This window comes from Mirounga leonina, unplaced genomic scaffold, assembly GCF_011800145.1.
Source record: "Mirounga leonina isolate KUSES-001 unplaced genomic scaffold, KU_Mleo_1.0 Mir_166, whole genome shotgun sequence".
Lineage (NCBI taxonomy): Eukaryota > Metazoa > Chordata > Mammalia > Carnivora > Phocidae > Mirounga > Mirounga leonina.
Genome location: NW_023270418.1, coordinates 15,324,427 through 15,348,722, shown reverse-complemented (window position 1 = coordinate 15,348,722; position 24,296 = coordinate 15,324,427). Strand labels below are relative to the sequence as shown.

Below are 24,296 nucleotides of genomic sequence, written 5' to 3'. Positions count from 1 at the left end.
CTTCATGTGTTCCTTTGGCTTTGTTTGGCCCCTGTTAGCAATTGCTTCTACAGCTCAAACATTAATAACATCAGGCCATTTCCAAAATTCCTGCCTTTGAAAATAGACAGCTAGGGGGAGAGTTTGATCCAGGGCACCTCCTCCCCAAAACAGAATGTACACGGGAAATGCCATACTGGATCTCTGACCTTTTTCTAGATTCCATCACATCTAATTCCTCTTCTGATTGACTCATTCTTTCTTGATCTATAACTTTATCAAAGATTAGTGTATCTTTTTTCTTGTTCTTCCTGCTTCTGGCATGAGAAAGATTCTGACTCTAAGATGCTTTTGTCCACACTGCAGATACCAGATTGCATCTCTTCCCTAAATACAGTCTCACTAGGTGATATCATTCAGGTGATTCTAAACACTGTTTATATGGCAGTTGCTCACAAATTTACAACTCCAGGTCTGATCTCTCCCTTAAGCATCAGAGGACTTACTTCCACAGCTAACTAAAGGTCTCTAACTGTTTACTAGTAAGCAATTCAAGCCTAGGCAGGTTGGAACATAGAACTCCTGATTCTTTTCTCTCCCAACCTGGTCCTCCCTCAATCTTCTCCAACCATTCAGTTGCTCATCAAAAATATCAGAGTTCTGGGGCACCTGGGTGGCTCAGTCAGTTAAGCATCTGCCTTTGGGTTGGGTCATGATCCTGGGGTTCCTGCTCAGCGGGGAGCCTGCTTCTCCCTCTCCCTCTGCCCCTCCCACCCCACTCGTGCTCTCTCTCTCTCTCAAATAAATAAATAAAATCTTAAAAAAATATATCACAGTCCCTTGTTATCACCAGCTCACCCCCAATCAGCAAGACCTATGACATGGGGCTCTCCCTCCAAAATGCATCCAGAATCTGCCCACTTCTAATCACATCCACTGCCACCCACCAGTTCAAGTCACTGTCTTTCCTGGAGCACTGCAATCTTCTCTTCCCCTTTGCCCTTGCTTCCATCCTTGTCCTTATTCACACAGCTGCCAGAGTGATTCCCATGCATAACATCACACCTCTTCCCTCCTTATAAATCTCCTTTGCATGGATTACAAGACCCTGCATGATCTAGCCCTTCCCTGCCCTTCTGTTTCCATCTCTTACCACTCTCTACCTTAGTAGTCTTCTTTTTTCCCCTCTCACATGTCCCTTAAAAGTGATTTTAAAACTGTGTAACCTTTACCCTATAATAGGTGAACATGAACCACCTTTGCAGAGGTGGATAAAAATCTTTTGTGTATCTCCTGCAAAGTGCCTGTTACATTCCTTTGGTTTGCTTCCAGTTACACAGGGAATTCAAAATAGCTTTCTCATGACAGTGACAGAAAAGAGGATGGTGTCATTGGCAGCAGTTTCAAAGAAATTCTTAATATATGGACTTGACTCCCTCGGACTGGTCGGAGGAGAAGGACCAGGTGATAACAGAGGGTTCTAAGTACTGTGGAAACTTCCTTGGCAAGGAGGGTGGAGTTGGGGAGGGATTTAAGAATTCCCGAAGGTCAAGTGATCTAACCCAGTTGGGGTTTTTTCCTGCTTGGATAGGGAAGCTATAAAAACGCACCACCCACCCACCCACACACCCACCCACACCCACATACACCAGTTCAGGACTGCGGGGTCAGGAATTCCCAGGTCGATTATCTCTCCGAGCTGAAAAGGAAGCCCAGCCGGCGTGCGCGGGTTTGACAGCGGGACCTGCCCCGCGCCTGCGCCGAAGCCTGCGGGCCCGTGGAGGACCGCCGCCAGGGGGCACCCGGGCCCGGCTCCGCCGCTCGGTCTCCGCCCCGCCGATCCCCGCCCCTCGCTGCTCGGAGAGAGCAGAGAAGGCGGAAGTAGCGGCGTCCGCGGCTGGGGCGCGGGCTCCGGGCGGCCCGGGGTCGCAGCTGGAGCGGCCTTCGGGTCGGCAGATTGGCGTCCAGGCCGCCTCAACTCGGAGTGAGGAGCCTCGGCGGAGCCGAGTCGTGCTGCCGGCTGGCGTCGGCGGCCCAGCGGACGAGAGCGGTGAGTCTTCGGACGTCTCCTCCCGGCGGCCGCGGCCTCATCCCCGAGGTTGGGAACGCCGCCCCCTCCTCTCTAGTTCCTCACAGGTTGGGGTCGCCGCCTCCTGTCCCCTCGCTTCCCGGAGGCTGGGGACGCCGCCCCCTCTCCCCTCACCTCTGCTCCCCCTGCCTGCGGGCACCTCCTCCCCTCCCCTCACTCCGTCTGCCAGCGGGAATCCCGCGCCCCGTTCCTTAACCCTACCTCCCTTCACCCCGCGTATTCCCCTTCCCAGAAAAGGAAATTGCCTCCTGGATTTTCCCGGGCCTCGGAGCTGTTACCAGCTCTTTATAAAAAAGGAAAAACAAAACAAAACCCAAACCTTGTAAGTTCCCGTCGCTCTCTGTCACTGTCATGGGAAAGCTATTTTGGGGTTCCCTGTTGAACTCAATAGAGGTCCCAGACAGCGATTTAAAAAAAAAAAAAAAAAAAAAAAAAGGTTCAGATGACATGAATGTTTCCTCCCCCGCCCCTGCATTCGGTCGGTAGTTGTAGAGATTGTTCCAGACGCGGGGTTGATAAAGCTGTTCCTAGTATTTGGCTTTAGGGGAACTCCAGTTGAGAGTTAGGACTGTCTTGAATGTGACCAGAAAGCACCTAAAGTATTAGCAGCTTAAATGTATAGTATTTGCGTGTTTCTCTGTTTCTCGGGAGAACAGGTTACTAATGTCTTGCTACGCAGGGGTAGAAACGAGAAAAACTTGTAAAGAATATCCAAGCGTTGGCCTTGTGAGCCCAACCACTGCCATATTATACTTGGGAAGGTAGAAGGGGTTTTTCTGATTTTGAGGTTGGGGTGGGCTAAGGACAGTGTGGCCTTTTTGTGACTCAAGGAAGGAATGTGTTTCATTCAGGCACTTGTTGCCCATGTGATGAGCCGAGTTTCGACCTGCATGTACTATATACTTCTCAGTACTTCAGAATTGTAAAGGCCAGACCTTTTCTGTGATAAGATGGGATATATGATGCTGATACAATTTTGGCTGCAGTTTTAAAAGAAGTTGTTCGAATCCTTGCCTCCAGGAGGAAAACAAATAGTGCCTGGGAAGGGGAATGCCGCTTGAATTTGTATTCAAAATTAAGATCTAACAGTTGACTATTCTGCAGCACTTCTTGGCCATTGCAGCACATTGACAGGTCTCTGCATTTCAGGAATAGATTTTAAAGAGCTGGTGAATAGTTGTTTCTAAAGCTAGTAGAAGAATAAAGGTACTTTCTCAGTATTTTGTTTTATATCGTTTTACTTTATAGGAGTTCTGTGTTTTGCTATGAATGAATTTTCCGTTGACTTAAAATTGACCGATTCAAGACATACCTCGTTGATCTCTTTAGCTTAGAACCTTTCTCTCATTAGCATCTGTTGATCTTAGAGGAGCACATTTTTGTGCATCACCATACTCCTCCCTCCCCTAAGATATTTAACGATGTACTTTTTGACCCAGATACTAATAGTTGGATTTAAGCCATGAAATATGACAAGCCGTGATTTTTGACAATATTTATTCATTTTGCAGTCTAAATAAGTCATCAGCGGTTACATCCCACAATATTTAATTAAGGCTATGCTTTGTCAAAGTTCAAAAATAAGAGAAGTAAAAGCCAGTGAATCACTGAAGTAGTAGTTGGTAAAACTTTATTGTACACACCAAAAAATTCTTTGCAAACCAGGAGCAGTTGAACCAAAACATGGAATGAGGCTCAGGGGTATTGTTATAAAGCAGCTTACATAGTGAGAAGGCTGTGACTGTTTATTCTTCAGAGTGATTGAGTATAATATTAGAATTTTTTTAAGTGATAGGGAATTCGTCATTGGTTACTTTGTATCAACCTTGGGGGACGCTTCAGGTTTTGCCTATGATTTCCAGCAAGTTACTTAACCCTTTTATGGTCCATAGTTTCCACCCTGATAAAATGGGGACAGTGAAATTGTTCAATTAATTTACTACAGGGAGCTGCACATAATAATAACTCATTCTTCCAGAGGCAGTTCTAAGTGCTTTGCACATATTAACACATTTAATCCTCAGTAATTCTGAGGTGGGTTTCATGATTATCTCTATTTATACATGAGGAAACTGAAGGATAGAAGGTTACCTAACTCGTCCGGGTCCTACCCCAAATAATGGAGAAAAGAAATAAACCCCTATCATCAAATTCCAGCACTTAAGCTTCACGTACTGTCTATCCAGCCAAAACAGTGCCTCTTCCTTTGTAGATCTTTTTGGGAAGAAGAAGGTGTCTGTAAAAGAAGAAAGTATGGAAGTAAAAGATACAGGATTACTGTTTTAACCCACTATTTGGCCTGGTGGCAGCCAGGGTTTTCATATGAAAATGAGACAGGCAGGGGGATAAATGTCTACCATATTGACTAGAGGCTTACATTCTGTTTCTAGAACTATGTCTGGCACATGTTAGGAATTTTCCTCAGGTGTAATTATCTGCAGCAGAGACTTGGTTACATAGGCTGTGAATTGCTTTTAGACATTAGCTTCTAATTCATAAATACTATGGGGGTTTAGAATTTGAAAGCATCCCACCTACCCATGAAAGCAATAGTTTTCCATAGGCCAGTGAAACCTCACGTGTTTTTCCAGTCATTAATAATGAGACAGAGTCACTTGACCTGACTGAAGGCAAAAGGACATACACATATATATTTTCAATTCCATTCTTTCTACATAATAGAAATCCCCACGCTGAACATTTAGAAGTACTTGTAGAATTTCAAATCTAGAAGAAGAAACCAAGAGCCAAATTGTTAGGTTGCCCCAATCACACATCTAGTGTTGCACGTGATCACCTGATTCCTTGTGCATCGCTCTTCCTTGCAGTGCTTGCTGGTCTTACTGTGCTCTTCACCTTACGATACTGAAGTCGAAACTTGAGTAGCATTATTCAGTTCTTCAGCATATGCTTAATGAGCACCTGTTATATGAAAGATCTTGTGCTAAGTACTGAAGATAATGAAAATTCTTGACTTCAGTCACAGGAAACAGACATATAAGCAGATAATTAAGATATAACTAAGTGTTACAGTTGAGGTGCTTTTCTTCTTTTAATCTTATATTCTCTCTTTCTCCTAGATCATAAACTCCACAACTCAAAAATCGTAGCCATGAAGCAAAGCCCAAAGAACTTGAAACATTTTCTGTAAATAATATTATTAACATGGCTAACATATATCAACTAAATAGTGACTTGCCTAGATAAGCTATGACGTCTATGTGTGTGTGTGTAGATGTGTGTGAAGGCATTTTTTCCTCACTATTTCTACAGAGCAGTTGATAATCACATTACTATGAGTCTGCTAAACTGTGAGAACAGCTGTGGATCCGGCCAGTCCCAGGGTGACTGCTGTGGTGCTATGGCCGGCCCGTGTAGCGCTGCAGCAAAAGATGACAGTGTGGGTGGAACCGCCGGCCCGGGGAACCTGTCCAGCTCCTTTATGGAAGAGATCCAGGGGTATGATGTGGAGTTTGACCCACCCCTGGAAAGCAAGTATGAATGCCCCATCTGCTTGATGGCGTTAAGGGAAGCGGTGCAAACACCATGTGGCCACAGGTTCTGCAAAGCTTGCATCATCAAATCAATAAGGTACGTGAGCGGGGTGCCTGGGTGGCCCATTTGGTTGATCATCTGACTCTTGGTTTCAGCTCAGGTGGTGATCTCAGGGTCATGAGGTCGAGCCCCGAGTCAGGGTCTGCACTCAGCTCAGAGTCTGCTTAAGACTCTCTCTGCCTCTCCCCCGTGCTTGCATGTATTCTCTCTCTCTCAAATAAATAAATAACTCTTGAAAAAAAAATAAGGTACGTGAGCATAAGAACTGTATCCAGCAACAGAACCAAATATAGAGAACATTATTACATAGAGCAGCCCCCGAGAGTAGTCTTATACGTAAAAAGTTACTTAGGGAAAAGCACACTGGACAAAAAATTGAGAAATTTAGATTCTTACTCGCTTCTGCTGTGGTATGAAAGGTAACTACTGTCCTGTCCCCTCCTGTCCCTTAGATAAATAAATAGGTAAATTAGCTATTTCTACTTAAAGCAGTTCTGTTGCAGACTAAGGGGTGAGTCTCTCTGCTTTAAGAAAATAATATAGAATAAATGTGCCTTAGGGGTACCTGGCTTGTTCAGTCGGGAGGAGTATGCAACTCTTGATCTCAGGGTTGTGGGTTTGAGCCCATGTTGGGTATAGAGATTACTTAAAAATCAAATTTTAAAAAATGTACCTTAAATGATGATGCTGTTAGAATCTGATAATCTCAGCCATACAAAGAATGCTGGCTTTTAAGTGATCAGTTATTCTTATTTTAGCTGTGTTAAATTCTGTTAAACCTGGTTTCTATCGACAACTGTAAAATAACCAGTATTTTTAAAGGAAGTAATAGTTGACAGCTCTACCTTCATAATATACCCAAAATCAAATTCCTTCTCACTGCCTCCACTTGCTACCGCCATCTGATTCACCATCAGCCCTCACAGGCCTCCTGCTTCTACCCTTGCCTTCTTCCAGACTGTTTTCAGTACAACCTGGTAAAATAAGAAATATGATATCACCGCTCAGAACATTGCAGCAGGTCATCTGAGAATACAAGCCAAAGTCCTTGTAAAGCCCTGTATAATAGGCTCATAGTCTGTGTTCTGACCGCCCTTCTGCTACACTCCCCTTCCTTCCACCGGTTCATTCTGCTGTTTCTTGAACATGTCAAGCATGCTCTTGCCCTGGGGAGTTGGCTTTAACTGCTCTCTCTGCTTGGAGCACTCTTACTTCAGCTAATTGCTCAGCTGATCCTCTTTCCTTCCCCCAGTGTGGCTCACATCTCACTTTCTCCTGGGTAACCGGGCCACCCTATTTATACCACAGCCTGACTACCTCCCCCCACACTCTCAGTCTCCCTTAACCTACTTTCCTTTCTTCCTTAGCACTTTTCATCTTCTGAAATACCAGGTAATTTATTTATTGTCTGCTTGTTTGACTGGAAGATTAGCTCCTTGGGAGCAGACGTTGACATCTCTCTTATTTCTTGAGTGCCAGGAATAGTGCCTGACACACAGTTGGTGCTCAGTAAATCATGGCTGCTTTAACCAAGTGAAGGTAGATGGGATTTCCACATGTGATTTGAAATCATCTCCTAGGAAATAGATACATTCTACTATAATTCAGAAGTAGATGGGAGTCTTTTTAGGTGACTAAAGGGCTCTGTCCTGAACAAAAATGACGGAAGAAGGTGGGGGAGGAGTTTATGTTCCTCAGTAAAATCATTCTTAAATAGGTTAAGCTGGCTATTCACTAGTCTTAACAAGTTTTTCTCTTTGAACTTTTAAATTAACTTTAACATAAAACTTGAGTTTAGGGTAACTACATCCACACTTGGGACTTGGCTTGATTTAAGTAACAAGGGGACATGTGACTTGTGTCAATTCTTGAAAAAACTGTGTTACCCACTGTTGAATTGGTAAGATCTGTTGAGAATAGATTTTCTCACCCTCCTCACATGGCATTTTGGCCCAGATAATTTTTTGTTTTGGGAAATTCTTGTAGGATGATTAGCAGCATCCCTGACCTCTGTTCGTGCATGTTGTACCCCCCACCCCCAACTCCCAGAGTGGCCTCCAGACATTGCCAAATGTCCCATGGGGGACAGAATTGCCCTGGTTGAGACCACTGGTTTAGAATATACATGAGAATGATGTTAAAGGCTCAATGTTTTGTTTGTTTGTTTATAATGATGTTTGTTTATATTGTTATGTAGGCAATGAAAGTGGATTGTTGGTTTTCCTGTGGGTAAAAATATATAGTATTTTACCAAGTGGTCACACATCCCAGGAAGGTAGCTAATCTTTAGCAGTTTTTTAATAGCAAAGTTCATGCAAGTAGTGGGACATGTTCTGAAAAGGAAGTAAAACCCACAAAAGGAAGTCTGAGCTTTTTTTTTTTTTCTCCTGTCTCCCTTTAAGTTAGAATTGACCATTTAGCTTTAACTCTGAAGTTCTTAAAGGAACAGCTCTGGAATTTTTCATTTCTTATAGTCATTCAAGGAATCAAAATCTATCTCAATTCAATTCCATTTTCTTTTGGAGTGATTGCTAATGCTATGGACAGTCGTTTCCAGTTTACTCTGTAAGGTTGTTCTTATTTTCTCTTAGTCATCCATCACTTAGATTTTGGGCATCTATTTCTATGCTTCTCAGAAAGTTTTTGACAATGTAGTAGTAACATGCATTCTGAGAGCGGCCTCAATAAAGACCATGTCTCTCACCTTTATTATTTCTAAGACCTTTGACAGCAGACCCCATTTTTCAGCAGCTTTTCACCTGCAGCAGCAATTAGCACTGTTGGTTTACACATAGGAAGTGCTCAACAAATATTTGAGAGTTTGAGTAGCCTACCTGACCTTCACTTTTCAGTGAAGATTGAGACATCCCAAAAAGTTAAAGGGGGGTGACAGACACCCAAGCTTCCTAGGGATGGTTTTTTCATCATAAGATGGAATAAACCACTGGGAATCAGGACATAGAGGTGCTCTACTCCCTACTACACTGTACCTTAAACATAAAGGAAACCTTCTGTTGCCTGTGAGCCAGAGTATTGTAATGACTGTTCAGAGTAAACCTAAAAATGTGACCTTGTAAGGTTACTGCTAATTGGTTTAATTTTTCCTTACAGCCAAGCAGCACACTACAAGTAGATGTTGGCACACGAGCAGCCCATCTAGTTCCATCTCACTAGGACACTGGGGCTGCTCACAGAACAGAAGCCTGCCAGACTGCCACAGTTCCCACCCTTAACTTTCATTTCACTTCATGCCAGTCGAAATACGATTTTACTCAATTTTTCTCATTTTTTGCTTTAAATCTATCCCCAAATCTAAAATGCAACATAGTTTTTGATAGGTAACCAAATGGTACTAGTTGTATTCATTTCAGTAAAGAATGCTTGTTAAACTGTCCACAGAAGAACAGTTTATTTTGGTGATATGCTGTTAAATTACTTTCCATAGGAAATAATCAATGAAGAATTTATATGCGGTGACTAAAAGTTTTGTGTGTTCTAACGTTAACATTTGTTTAAATCTACTAAGTGTATGTATCTTGTTTCTTTTAGGGATGCTGGTCACAAATGTCCAGTTGACAATGAAATATTGCTGGAAAATCAACTATTTCCTGACAATTTTGCAAAACGAGAGATTCTTTCTTTGATGGTGAAGTGTCCAAATGAAGGTTGTTTGCACAAGATGGAACTGAGGCATCTTGAGGTATTAAAATTATTTTCTAGCTGTTAGCATATATGCAAGGCAATTCCTAGAGGATACGCACTTTGCTGTGTCCCATCTGTGCCTAGCATATAATAATTGGTTAATAAATTATTGCTGAATTAATACCAATTCTTTCATAATTGAATATAAATATGAGTAGAAACTATATATTTCTAATCCATATACTCTGGCTTTGCCCCAGTGATAATAAGAAAGAAATCCGTATTCTACTACAAATTTTTTAGGTGAACATTATCTGCAATAAAACTGAGGAGCATTGTGGGGCACCTGGGTGGCTTAGTCGTTAAGTGTCTGTCTTCGGCTCAGGACATGGTCCCAGGGTCCTGAATCGAGCCCCGCATCTGGCTCCCTGCTCAGCGGGAAGCCTGCTTCTCCCTCTCCCACTCCCCCTGCTTGTGTTCCCTCTCTCGCTGTGTCTCTGTCAAATAAATAAATAAAATCTTTAAAAAAAAAAAAACTGAGGAGCATTTCAAATATAAATGTCACATGTTAATCTCTTAATTTTGTTTCTCTCGTTTTGAAATAAGCAGCAAACTCTATGTAGTCGTCTGTCATCTTAGTATCCTAACCATACTTTTTTTGTTTTTCTAAATTGTATATTTTTATTAAGAGCTAAATGGAGTCGTCCTACAGCTTGAGATTAGCTGAAGTAATCAGCTAAAAGCATTTGCTTTTAAATTAAATAAAAACAATTCTTAGTTTGGTTGTTTTACAAGAATTAAATATTGCTTATGTTGTATTTGAAATTAAGTGTTTAAAATGTATTTGCGGGGCACCTGGGTGGCTCAGTTGGTTAAGTGTCTGCCTTCGGCTCAGGTCACGATCCCAGGGTCCTGGAATTGAGCCCCATGTCGAGCTCCCTGCTCAGTGGGGAGCCTGCTTCTCCCTCTCCCTCTGCTGCTCCCCCAGCTTGTGCTTGCTCTCTCTCTCTCTCAAATAAATAAAATCTTAAAAAATACCTGGTTTAACAATGGGAAGCCAATTACATATTTAAAAAAATAAAATAAAATGTATTTGCAGCATGCCCACCTTTACTTAGCTCCTTTTGAAGGAATGGTCCTTTTGAGACTAAATTGATAATCAGAAAATCTGACATCTTTCCCTAATTGGATACATGAACTTGAGAATTCACATTCTTTGTATAAATTTGTAATTCACAACCATTATTTAAATTCAGTAAGGCCAAGGGCACCTGGGTGGCTTAGTCTGTTAAGCATCCGACTCTTGATTTTGGCTCAGGTCATGATCTCAGGGTCGTGGGATTGAGCCCCACGTCAGGTTCTGCGCTCAGTGCGAAATATGCTTGTCCCTCTCCCTCTGCTCCTCCCACTCGCTCACTCTCTATCTCTAAAATAAATAAAAAATAAATTCAGTAAGACCTTCATATGGTATGTGCTAGACAAAGCAGGTTCAGTAGCCAGTTCTATAAAAGGGAACAGTACATTTGTAGATTATTTCTTAGGAAATTTCATAGGGATTGGCAAATACTGATCAATTACATTTTCCTCATTACAGGATCACCAAGTACATTGTGAGTTTGCTCTCATGAATTGTCCCCAGTGCCAACGTCCCTTCCAAAAATGCCAGCTTAATATTCACATTCTTAAGGAGTGCCCGAGGAGACAGGTTTCTTGCGTGAACTGTGCTGCGTTGATGGCATTTGAAGATAAAGAGGCATGTACTTACTTGGATTTGTTAATTTTACTACTTCTTTAAAAAAATAAAAGTTTCAGGGGTGCCTTGGGTGCCTCAGTTGGTTAAGCGGCTGCCTTTGGCTTAGTTCATGATCCTGGAGTCCCGGGTTCGAGTCTCAGCAGGGAGCCCGCTTCTCCCTCTGACCCTCCTCCCTCTCATGCTCTCTGTCTCTCATTCTCTCTCTCTCAAATAAATAAAATCTTAAAAAAAAATGTTTTAATGTATATTTGAGGGTATAGAAGAAGATGTTACTCCAAATCTGAGTCTATATTATCAGTGGTGGGAAGATTGACTTTTAAGAAGAGGGGTCAATAAACCATTTAGTAAGTAAGTGTAGAGTTTATACTTGTATATCTTTCTTAGAAAACATTGTTTATACTACTTAACCACTATAGTAGATCTGCAAGTAACACAAGCTTCTAGGAAAGACATATGCTGATCTCCTTTTCTATGTGATATTTTAATGATCAATTTTGGATTAGAGACAAGTGGAATGATTATCAGACTTACACTTTTCTCTTTGAAAAAGAGAATAGGTAGATAAAACTTTTATGGAGAATAAATTAAAAACCACAAAATGTGTTCCTTTGATGATAATTTATTGAGCTATACCCATGTAATGAATTCACTTTTTTGTGCATATGTTATACTTCAATTAAAACGTTTATCTTTAAAAAGAAGTGTCATGTGCTTGACAGCATCATAGTGATAGAGCAGTTTTCCATTCAGAAACTGAGATGTGGAGAGGTTAAGTAATTTTATGTTAATATAGTCAGTGGCCAAGCTAGCACTAAGATCTAGTCCAGGATCTCCATCCTATGTCCTCTTTACTAAAATAACCTATGTATAATTTTTGTTTTTTATTGCTATGAAAATACTTCTTTAAACTTTATTTCTTATAAATTCATTTTGGTAATTTTTTCCTACTTTCTTAGAAGGTCAAGCATATTCATTAAGTTGATGAAATATTAAAGAAGTCTGCTAACTTGCTAAACATGTAGAGAAGTCTGAGGCATAATTAGAGCAAATTGATGTCTTCCTAAACTCCAGTAAGTTAAGTGGACTTAACCTGGAAGCTTAATTACTTCTCAGCATATCAACTAAACTAAACTCACTGTATTCTGGAACACAAAGCTCACTTTCCTGGGGCCTATGAGAACCTGGGCACCAAAGGTTCTTGCTCTAATAATACTTCTATTCTTTTAACCTTCCTGGTAAGAGTTTTAGTTAAGACGTCATGCTGTTGCTGGAAATTTTTGGAAGAGGGCCTTTGGAGAATTATATTATTGGTAAATTTTGTCCAAACTCGTCGCAGAAGTTCAAAAGAAATGATTTAAAAGATTCTCTTGTGTACTACTCATATTCTTTTAAAGAGCTAGAAAGTGAGATGAACCTCTCATTACTACACTGGCTCCCTTTGGAGAGAAAATAACCTTTGTACATTATTTTTACATTTTTGTTTTGCACAAATTGAGGTCTTTAATTTTTTTATAGTGAATTACTTTTTATAAAAATAGATTGTTACTTTTTCAGATTTTCTCATGCTTTTTTTTATATTTTTTTAATAAAATTTAGATCCATGACCAGAACTGTCCTTTGGCAAATGTCATCTGTGAATACTGCAATACTATGCTCATCAGAGAACAGGTATAATGATTCCCTTTTGTAAGTTAATATTTCCATTAATAGATTAAAGAAACGAGTTAGGTTTTCAATGGGAAATTTAAATCAATAAGTCAAAATGAATACAGATTGAAGAAGTATTAAAACTGAAAAGCTTTCATGTAAATTATTATAGTACTTTTAGAAAGAACAAAATATTCAGCTCTCTCTAAGTACTTAAAATTCCTAAGTCATTAACATAATACCCGTGTTTGTGTATATTCATAAAAATTCCTACCAAACCTGGGTCATTTTAAGATAAAAATAATAAAAAAAAATCTCCATTTAAAGAAAGAAAAACTTTGACAAATACATATTTGCACACTGTGGAACAGGGTTCTTAGGTGTCCAGAGACCAGCTGAAAGTGAGAGAACTATGAAACAGATGAAAGCAAGTCTGTTCAGTAGCAGAGCATTATTTGTAGCTGTCGCCCCTGAGACATAGTGGGACATTTTGAGATTTCCAAGATCTGTAGCGCCTCTGTTCATTTGTGCCATAGCCTGCTAATGGATACATCATCAAAAGTAGTAATAATAATAGAAAACTGTACATTTGTATTAATAGAGAAAGGAAAATTCCATCTGATTGCTATCTTTTGACATTTGGGGAGCTTACCCACAAAATATGAATATTAGTCACTAAATATTTATACACCCATGAAATCTGCAAACCCCAAGATCATAATTGATTACGTTAATAAGTAGCAGCAAGCAAAACCCGTCACTTGACTAAACTTTTCCATTTGTCTTTTAATAAAGTCTTTTAGGTTTTTTTCCCCAACAAAGCCTTAATTCGAAGGTGTTAAACTTCTTTTTGCTTTTGAAGTCTCACCTCCTCAGTTTTCTTTTTTGCTCTGTTTTAATATTTGAAGGAAACCGTGTATCACATATTAAACCCAGCAAAAATAAAATAATGTAGGAAAAAACTCTAGGTTAAGAGAAAACCTAGGTTTTGATTTTGGCTGTGCCCCTAACTTGCCCACTGATCTCTGACAAGAAAGCTGACATTCTAGATCAGGAATCAGCAGACCAGCCCACCAGCCAATCTGGCCCACTGCTTGTTTTTGTAAGTACATTTTATTGGAAAACAGCCATGTCCACATGTCTGTGTGCTGTACGTGGCTAGTGTACCACAATAGTAAGAGTTGACTACTTGGGACAGAGACCCTAAGGCCTACAAAGCTGAAAAAACTTTCTATCTGCCCTTTACAAAAAATTCTGCAGACTGCTGTTCCAGATGGTGCAAAATGAAGAATTGGACTAAGTAGTTTCTATAGTCATTTCTGCTTGAAGTATCTATGAATATAGCCAAACTAAATTTCTAAAGGGAATTTGGCACCACTTTCAAAGAACATGATTCTGCATAATGGATCTCAACTTAAAGAATGTGTTTAGAATCCCCAAATCAAAGGCTGAGACTTTCTTTAGAACTTTGATTAATGTGCTTAAAATACCTTCTGACATCTGCATCTCCCCATGGTAACCAAAACATGCCCTGGTTAAAAGAAAGTAAGATTTATGAGAGCCGGTCATGAGGGAAATAATGGCCGCAGCCAGTGGTTTCAGTGTATGCAGTTAACTGGTCCCTGTTAAATGGTCTGGACCACAGTGAGTCTTGAGTTTGCAGTTTTAGTTGCCATCAGAAGGTGCTTTTTCTCTAAAGTGCCACTAGAGGGGGTTAGTTCCTAGCAATAGAAACATTCATTTTCTGGGCATTTGAGTGATTTGGAGGGATGGTAAGAGATGTTGCTCTAGCCTTTCTCTGTGACTTTTGGAAATAAATATTATTTTGATCTTTGTGGGCTACATTGTTCCTGTTGCAGCTTCTCAACTCTGCATTGTGCAAAAGCATCCATAGACAATACATGATATTGTTTAGATGAAATGTAAATCTTTATTTCAAATGTGATCATTAAACTAGAACATGATATGCAGGGAGAACCATTTTTCAACCTTTGTTTTGGTTTTCAGATGCCTAATCACTATGATCTAGACTGTCCGACAGCCCCAATTCCATGCACATTCAGTACTTTTGGTTGCCATGTAAAGGTAAGGGTTTTTTTCTTTCTTTTATTAATTCTTGAATATCAAAGAAAATTCTGTAGTGAAGTTGAGAATACCAGTGGAAGGGGATATGGCTGACATGCAGTGTATAACTTTTGAGCTCCAAAGAGAAATTGGGACTCGGAATATTGATTTGGGGAAGTGGTTTGTGATGATAATGGAAGGTCGATAGAGTGTGTACAGGAAGGAGAAGCAGACCATCAAAGGAGTCATGAACAGACTGTATTAGAAATCGGTGAATCAGGCAAGGAAAAGGTGGTATTGTTATGCTCTCCAAAATTAGCTTCAAGGCTAGTATCAGTTGTGTCACATATTTGAGATTGATGGTTATTTTTTTAAAGATTTATTTGAGAGAGGGCGCCTGGGTGGCTCAGTTGGTTGGGCGACTGCCTTCGGCTCAGGTCATGATCCCGGGGTCCTGGGATCGAGTCCCACATCGGGCTCCCGGCTCAGCGGGGAGCCTGCTTCTCCCTCTGACCCTCTCCTCTCTCATGCTGTTTCTCTCTCGCTCACTCTCTAATAAATAAATAAATAAAATCTTTAAAAAAAAAAAAAGATTTATTTGAGAGAGAAAGAGCACACGCACGCAGGGGAAGGGGCAAAGAGAGAGTGAGTCTTAAGCAGACTCCCCACTGAGCACAGAGCCCACCCCAACCGTGGGGCTCAGTCTCACAGCCCTGAGAACATGACCTGAGCTGAAACCAAGAGTCAGCCACTTAACTGACTGCACTGTCCAGGCACCCCAGAGATCGATGGTTATTAATGATAAGTCATTCTTTCTGGAGAGTCCAGCTATACTTTTGCTTTTCCATTATGCTTTTTAACCTGACTTTTTTTACAATAAGCACGCATTTAGTAATTTTAAGAATAAAGTGAAGAAATGGTATATACTATGATTACATTTTATGGGAAGATTCTGTATTGTCTGCATAGAGAAGAAGACTTGAAGGAAATGTATCAAAATGTTAATGGGGGGCGCCTGGGTGGCTCAGTTGGTTAAGTGTCTGCCTTCAGCTCAGGTCATGATCCTGGGGTGCTGGGATCGTGCCCTAAGTCAGGCTCCCTATTCCGCAGGGAGTCTGCTTCTCCCTCTCCTCCCCGCTCTCTCTCACTATCTTTGTCTCTCTCTCTCTCTCTCTCTCAAATAAATAAATAAAATCTTTTAAAAAAAAATGTTAATGGTAGTTAGGTGAGATCATAAGTAACTCATTTTATTTTCAGTCATCTATTTTCTGTTTTTCGATAATATACGTGAATTACTTTTGTAATAAAAGTTATAAATACTTTCTCATATAACAATTAAGCTGTTCTTGATGACATGAGAAGAGTGTGGAGACAAGAAAGATTATACTTTGCAGCACTTTGGAAAACAAATTGGAGACAGCGCAGATGGAGTACTCTTGGTTGTAAAAGGAAGAGAGAGAAAATGGTATTAGCTAAAGAGAGACATGAGATCAATAGAGAGATGTACCTTTTTTTTCAACAGGAAAGCTGTAATATATTCTGAGGGAAAGGGTTAAGGGGAGGGAATGCAGATAAAGGAGAAGGGGTATAACTGAGCAAAACCTCTGAGGTCTTGAAAAGGTGGGTGCCAATGAGAGCCCAGGTGAAGCATTAACGTTGGACAAGCGGAGAGTCATCTCTGAGTCAGAAGCGAAGGATGGGTATAGATCCTGATACTTTTATAGGTGGGAGGGAGATTTATCTGAGTGAAAGGTATTCAGCACATAGCCTCCCTTTTTCAGTGACTAAAGAGACAAGATCGTCTCACTGGATCAAGAATTTGATGAAGACAGAAGGCTGTTAGGGGATGGAGGGAAATGATGACATTACTTAAAAACCTTTTATTTGGCTTGGCTAGGTCCCTTTCCTCACAGTATCTAGTCCCAGCCTAAGGCTTATGCTTGGTTTTTAGATGCAGAGGAATCACTTGGCACGCCACCTACAAGAGAATACCCAGTCGCACATGAGAATGTTGGCTCAGGCCGTTCAGGGTTTAAGCCTTGCTTTAGCTCCTGTACCTCAGCGTGATATGGCGCCATACGATTCTTCCTCTGTGTCCCGGGTCTCCACTCCATGTCACCCCGAGGTCCATAATTTCCAAGAAACCATTCAGCAGTTAGAGGGTCGCCTTGTAAGACAAGACCATCAAATCCGAGAGCTAACTGCTAAAATGGAAACTCAGAGCATGTATGTAAATGAGCTCAAACGAACCATTCGAACCCTTGAAGACAAAGTTGCTGAAATAGAAGCGCAGCAGTGCAACGGGATCTACATCTGGAAGATTGGCAACTTTGGGATGCATTTGAAATCTCAGGAAGAGGAGAAACCTGTTGTCATTCACAGCCCTGGATTCTACACGGGCAAACCTGGCTACAAACTGTGCATGCGCCTGCACCTCCAGTTACCAACTGCTCAGCGCTGTGCTAATTATATATCCCTCTTTGTCCACACAATGCAGGGAGAGTATGACAGCCACCTGCCTTGGCCCTTCCAGGGTACAATACGCCTTGCAATTCTTGATCAGTCTGAAGCGCCTGTAAGGCAGAACCACGAAGAGATCATGGATGCCAAACCAGAGCTGCTTGCCTTCCAGAGACCCACAATCCCACGGAACCCAAAAGGTTTTGGCTATGTGACTTTTATGCACCTGGATGCCCTAAGACAAAGAACCTTCATTAAGGATGATACTTTGTTAGTACGCTGTGAGGTCTCTACCCGCTTTGACATGGGCAGTCTCCGGAGGGAGGGTTTTCAGCCACGAAGTACTGATTCAGGGACATAGCATCCCTGCATGTGTTCAAAAACAAAAAGCCGTCTGGAGAAAGCAGTGTCTTGGCCTTGTTCTCAATAATATGCAAACCACAAAAGAAGTGGGAAGGCTCACCAGTGTAGTACTCACCAGTGAATGTTATTAGACAGGTCACTTACCACTTCTTCCTGTTACAAATCTCTGAAGCAGTTTTATTTTCTTCCTTGGAAATCTGCACATTCTGTGCTTTCTCAAAAACCGAAGTGCCTGTGGCACATTGTAGAAGCTCTTTTGTCACTTAGTATACCTCTTTGTTGTACTTCCATGGGCTTTTGCTCCAGTGTGTTTGATTGTCAAAAAGCCCATGGTTGGACTAGGAAAGCTCAAACCTTTTAATAATAATGGACATTCCTTAAAACTTCAGCTTATTTTTATATTATATGTAATATATTAAACTTGAGAATCACTACTGCCTCGTGCTGGTGCCAGCGAGAATTATTACTCTGGAGCTGAGTTCTCATTTTATTTGACCTTGTACGGATTTCAGAGGATTTGAACCTTAATCCTTGGACAGCTTAAGTTCTCGTTGACTCCAACCCCCCAGCCCCCATAGGGTGTTACTAAGGATGTTCAGAAACTAGTTTAAACCCTAAATGTAACCTTACTTATTCAGTATAAACACTTATCTGGCTTACATATTTCCTTGAGGCTACAAGTATCATCTTCTCCAGAGTTGAGACTGTTGAGAACCATGTGGGTACCAACTGCCCAGTGTTATGCTATAAATCCCTTTCTGTCTGTTCAATGCAGAGTGAGTTCCACAGCTTTACATATGTTCTCTGTGGCTTAATGCTTGTAGGACAGGGAGATGTACACATAGAAGCACCAACAGAAAAAATGTGTCTCATCAGTCAGCCAACATGGCATCTCACTGGTGGTGACGGGAGCTATCTGAGCCAGAAATTTTCAGCTCTTTTGAACACCTCCGATAGTTGTTAAATGGAACAAAACTGATTTCCTAAAAACAGAATTTCTTAATACTTGGGAGATCACTGGAGATAACCTGAGAGGTCATCAAACCAAGGTGGGCAGGCATAGTGGTTCTGTCAGGACTTAGCCTGAGTAGGTTGCTTTGGTCAACAATAATACATAGTTGAGGAGGGTCATCTGGAATGTATTGAAGTGGCTAAATGTTCCTAATAGGGAGAGATGATTTTTGTGCCGTTGATTTGTTAAGGCCTATAGATACTAAATATGGTGAAATCTTTTTCTCAGCGAGTCCCAGAGCTAGTAGAGGCTCTTAGAAGAATCTGAGAGGACCCATACTCCTTGCTGTTCACACAAGATTGTTTTAATGCTGTCTGGTCATGAGAGATGGAATTATATCTTTAGAGGGGCCAGATCAGAGCTCCCTGACCAGCATTGAAGATGAGCCTTAATTTCAAGAGGAAGCCAAGAGACCTTGTCTGTGGAGAAGAATGGTTTTGGTTCCAGGCAGACCCAGCAAGTGTCACTTTGACCTTTCCCTTTACTTGTGTTTCTGCCCTTCCTCTCTGCCGCATTGAGGCTCCTGCTCTGATGCATTTATGTTCCACAGTAAAAAGAAGGGTCATGCGGAGATCCTGTTCCCCAGAGTTACCAACCGTTACCAGTTCACTTCCTGGCAGTTGGTGTCCCTTAGCTGCTGTGCCTTCCAACTAGCTAGCTCCTCAGAATCATGGCAGCACCACCCTCCAGGTTGAGAGCCCCGCACTACTGCTGTCCTTATGACTGTTTTTCAGTGAGTAATTGTTGAGTTCCATTTAACAAGTAAATGGTAAACTTTTTTTGTTGCATAGAAAAGCCTGAAGGAAATGTACTGAACTATTTTTGATGACTTATATTCTTTGTGCTTTCTTAATATGTTTTACATTTTCTACAATAAACCATATATTTTTATCAGAGGGAAAAAAATGTTGCCACAAAACATTCAACCCCACCAAAAAAGGAAATACTATTTAAAAGCTTCCTGGTCAAATTTCTATTAAAAGCATAGCTGTACTTTAGGTACTGAAGCCAGTCATTTCCTGCTTTGGTTAGTTTATTTTTTTTCTACTCACTCTGCTTAATCCAAACAAAAACAGGGTTTTTTGCCTAATTTCAACTTCTAGCTTCAAGGTTCTCATCTGTAGAATAAGGAGTTGCTTTAGATGTTTCTAAGGTCCACTCCAACCATAAAATTCTGTTTTAAGAAATTAAGTCCTAACCAGCAGAGTGTTGACAATACTTATTAAAGGATTGGGCCAGTAGGAAATTGCTCTGCCTTATTTTCTGCTGACATAATACTTCAAATGTAGTATCCCATCAGCTGGGTCTCATCTTAATTCAAATAAGCATTTGTTTTCACCCCCAAACATGTGGTATTTTGTAAGAAACCAGGCACTTATTTTATGCTGGTCATTCACTGTGAATATAGAATAAAAGTAATGGTCAAGCTGTCATTCCAAATAGAAACTTTTGTTAAGACCTCACCTCAGAATCAAGCCTGAGGTGGAAAATCTGGTCTCTTATATTTTTCCAATCTGCTGGACTCAAACATGCTGGCTTCACTCAACCGGCTTTCAAGTGTTTGCGCCCTGCATTCTTATTTTATTAACTTTTGAACATGTTGATCTTCTGACATCATTCTCAAATGTAGCAAAATTGTTTCCTTTTCCCAGAGAGGTCCAACCCAGTGTTGGAGGCAACTGGCTGCGAGTCATGTATTTGGCTGTGGGAAAACAAGTCAGGATGTTGATTTGTAGTTTGGGAGTTTTTACGGTCCTTTGGCCAGGGCAGCAGTGAAGCTTTGTCTATAGTACAGTATGATTCAACTTCTGTGGGGCTGAGTCAAGGGAGATAGAATGAAAGGTGAGTTTTTTCCTCTAATGATGGGCTAATATAGAGATGTTGGATGACATCTGACAGTTTGTGTGACAGGTATAAAATTAAGTTCTCCATTAACTGTTTCTGTACTAGTAAAGTCTTAGATAAACTAAGCAGGAATTAGGAATTAGGAATTATGCATGCAATTAGAATACATTCTCCTTAAAGAGGAGCAGTTGCTTGTCATTCCTTTATCCAGGGAACCCTCTAATCTCTAGTGACCAGAAAACACTTTTAATTAGGAGAGAGGTTTTTCTAACTTAAGACTTGAAAGCACTGTACTTTAATTCAGTTACTCCAGCTCTTTTTTTTGGCTTGCCTCAAATTATGAATTATGCTCATCATTTATATAAAATACCATTAGGTCTCTTTTGTGATGCCTAGTTCCACAGAGCCTAAGCACTGCAATGCCTTAAAAAAATGAAAAATGGACAATAGTCATTTGTACTTTTCTTTTGAAATACATTTTTTTCTAAATTTTCCAGATTCACACGATAAGCTATAGTAAGTTTCACAGTTGATACCATTGCATTCTACAGAATGGAGTTGACACTCCCGAATTGCCAGTCTCCAGAAAGTTGATTTGATGAAATCAAATTAGATGGATCTCTACAGATTGTAGTATTCAATTACAGCCTTCACTTTTAGTCACATGCCTGTAAAGAGAAGCCTACTCGGGGCGCCTGGGTGGCTCAGTCGTTGGGCGTCTGCCTTCGGCTCGGGTCATGATCTCAGGGTCCTGGGATCGAGCCCCGCATCGGGCTCCCTGCTTGGTGGGGAGTCTGCTTCTCCCTCTCCCACTCCCCCTGCTTGTGTTCCTGCTCTTGCTGTGTCTTTAAAAAAAAAAAAAAAAAGCCTACTCGTTTCTCTAAATGTCACCTAAGCCTTTAATGTTTTAAAGCTTTTTCCTCTCCCAAAATTGTTATTATAAAGTTATAAAATACTGAAAAATCATTCTAGATGGGGCAAGCATGTTGTGGAATGAGAAGATGTGCTATTTTTTTTTACTCTCAAAGTGCTTTCTCAGCCGGACGCTAGCCCTGCCTTTAGGACAAGAGGGAAGGAGAGGCCGACCCCTGTGCTCCCTCAAGGCTTGCAGCTCTGAATGCCCACCTGGAAGGTCACCAGAGCACAGCCGCAATGCTGCTTCCCAGCCGTGGTTTCTGGAAAGGAGAGCCTCCTGTCAGAGCTCCTCTGCCAGCTGACTGCATTTATCCCAAAGTTGCAGGTAGATTTCAGGGTAAAAGCTAAAAGGCCAATGGAAAGAAGAGCATATGGATTCCTGTATTCCAAGAAAGAAATGCTGCCAGTCTTAGAAGCACGTAACGACAGTTTTACTGCAGTCCGAAGGAGAATGTGAAAATTAAGGGACAGGGACAGTGTTCGGTTCATGTTTCAGCACAGTGCCTGGCACAGGATACACACTCATATATTTAGTAATGATCTGTTAATGAAAATACTGGTTAAAACTGACCAATTTCTGGTAGTTTGTCATGTAAGTTTTAGGTGGAATGGTATAGATGAGTTTGTTTTGTTTTTGCTGTTTTTTTTTCCCCCAGCACTTTCTTTATGAAATTTTTCAAACATGCAAAGATGTTGGACGAATTGTATACTGAACAACCACCACCTAGAATCTACAAGTAATATTTTGTAACATTAATACATGTTAATTTTAATGAGACTTCTTCAAGTTTGGTTTCTCTTTAAAAATTTTGCTAAGATAATTAGCTTCAGTTGAGTCATCTCTTCGGGGAAACTTGTGATATTTGAGTTGTAGCTGGAATTGTGGTCCTCACTTTGAGCTAGTTTTCAACTTGTAAATCTATTATGCTGAATTTTGATCTTATTTATTTTGCCTGAAGGGATGCTTTTTATAATGGATTTATTTGAAAGTCCTTAGTTGTGCAGAATATTCTAATGTTGTTTTCACACTTGATAAATTATCCAGTTAATTTCTCTGGTGAGAATGTAATTTTGGGCCCATTTTGCTTACACAGGATTCCAGGATTATGTTCCCAGAGGGCTGAAGAGGCATTGTAATTTAGCATATATACCACTAAATTAGAAGCTAAGAGACTTAGGTTTTACTCCTGACTGACCATGGGCAAATCAGTTCTCTTTGTCTTTGTGTCCGTGTATCTACCTGTAAAGAGTGGGATAGAGTCTGAAGTTTAGATACTATTAAGTAATGGGTAATGTTTATTAATGCTTGGATCTATTAAGCAAGACGCTCTATGAACCCAAGGAGGCTATTAAAGTTCTGTAACTGTATGACAAGCTATGGGGTGAAAACGTGAAAAATTGAAGCACGTGGAATGGTGAAAGTGTCATCAAAAAGCCTGCTGTTGCTAAGAATTTACCGTTGCTACAGAAGTTGTGAGCAGTTGTCCTAATCCATCTGGACTCAAATAATGTGTTTTGTGAGAGGGAGTGAATGCAAAGATGGGAGGGGGTGGCTCATCACAGAAAGACCAAAAATCAGTGTTCATCTGAAGAGCAGGATGCGTGAAAGGGAGGGCTTAAAGGCATTACCCAGATTCACTGCCACACACCCTCCACTGCCCCCTCCAACCGCCCCCATCACCACGCACAACACAGAGGACCTCCCCCCTCCCCCCCCGCCATGGTCTCCATCAGGTCAGTACGACTGGATTGCAGGACTGGCGGAGGAATCAACAGGGTCTCCACTCCATTTAGTAGGTAAGTGTGACCTGCTCTTTCCAACCTTAGGTTATGCATATAGATTCACATTTAAGTCACAAAGGCACTTGGAGATTTTACATTAGATCCTGTCTTAGTAGTGGTTAAAAGAGTGTGACCAAAAGTGTTTCTTGAATGGCACCTAATTGAATGTTAGTGTACATGAAAACAAATGCTGGACTGACACGGCCTACCCACTCCCATCTGTTGTGCATATTCTCTTCTCAGCCTGTATACAGCACCGATGGCTTTACCAAAGAAGTACTCTTACTTAAAATGAAATCTACATATTAAAATATAACTGGTATCCCGGGTGTTTGTTTTAATAAAATAACTACACTGCTTTGATATTTGCTTTATCTTTGTTTTATTTTGGAGACTGTAACTCACTGTATTGGGAGGAAAGAATGATCCCAGCCACTGGTTTACACATGAAATACAATTAATATTTTGCTCCTCCAGGAAATGGTAAATGATTTATTCTAGACCTTGGTTTAAGCTGTGGTTTCTTCCTTGGACTCTTAAAACTGTATTTTGCAAAATAAAATTGGGCCCAGAGAGAAACGTTTGCACAGCCATTTTAGGCCCAATGAGAAAACCAGGTAAACAGAAAGTACGAAGCCAGAAACAGCATGAACTTAGTCCCAACAGATGCATGAGAAGCTTCAACTCCAGGGCCGAGGCTATCCCAGCTGCTCCATCATTAGCAAACCCCCCAGACACTTGTTTTAAGTGATGGCTGCCTCTATCGTGTGGCAAAAAAGCATTTTTAGGAAGCTTTCTGTGGGTCAACCCCGTCTCTTCTAAAGTAGACTCAGTTTCCCTAAGTGGGACGTACAAGTTTGTCAAGCATGCACGTGTTCTACAAAATGCCACCTTAATTCTTGGAAAGTTCCAAAAGTGAAATATTGTTATTAATCCCAGAATAAGCCATAAAAATTTTTTTTAAACTCCACCTCTAATTTGGGTTAGTTTCTTGACCAGTCCATTCTTGTGGATGTCTTGTTACACTTGTCATATTTTAAATTAACTTTTGTATGGGGACCAGCAGGGGCATGATTACTTTATGAAGTGACAGTTGTAATCTTGTCAGGAAATGATGCATAATCACAATTTTTGCTTGGTCTGGGTAGGGATTTGCACATTTTAATATAAAAACGAGTCAACAAGTCTGA

At 40.8% G+C, this 24,296-nt stretch overlaps 1 protein-coding gene across 2 annotated transcripts; it reads left to right on the top strand.

The window, feature by feature from the left end:
• The first annotated feature begins 1,847 nt into the window (after positions 1-1,847).
• On the top strand, positions 1,848-19,101 carry TRAF6 (TNF receptor associated factor 6). 2 transcript variants are annotated; one of them, XM_035012591.1, is made up of 7 exons: positions 1,848-2,029; positions 5,342-5,659; positions 9,173-9,323; positions 10,860-11,018; positions 12,615-12,686; positions 14,673-14,750; positions 16,681-19,101. In XM_035012591.1, exons 2-7 carry the CDS (start codon positions 5,364-5,366, stop codon positions 17,548-17,550), a joined length of 1,626 nt encoding a protein of 541 aa, XP_034868482.1. In that variant the 5' UTR covers positions 1,848-2,029; positions 5,342-5,363; the 3' UTR covers positions 17,551-19,101. The 2 variants fall into 2 exon arrangements, with proteins under 2 accessions (XP_034868482.1, XP_034868481.1); XM_035012590.1 differs by lacking the exon at positions 1,848-2,029 and having other exon boundaries at positions 3,573-5,659.
• Positions 19,102-24,296: the final 5,195 nt, after the last annotated feature.

Coding starts and splice junctions, on each gene's coding strand:
- TRAF6 (XM_035012590.1), top strand. CDS start 5,304: ATGTGTGTGAAGGCATTTTTTCCTCACTATTTCTACAGAGCAGTTGAT. Junction 9,324..10,859: donor TGGAACTGAGGCATCTTGAG/GTATTAAAATTA, acceptor TCCTCATTACAG/GATCACCAAGTACATTGTGA. Junction 14,751..16,680: donor CTTTTGGTTGCCATGTAAAG/GTAAGGGTTTTT, acceptor CTTGGTTTTTAG/ATGCAGAGGAATCACTTGGC.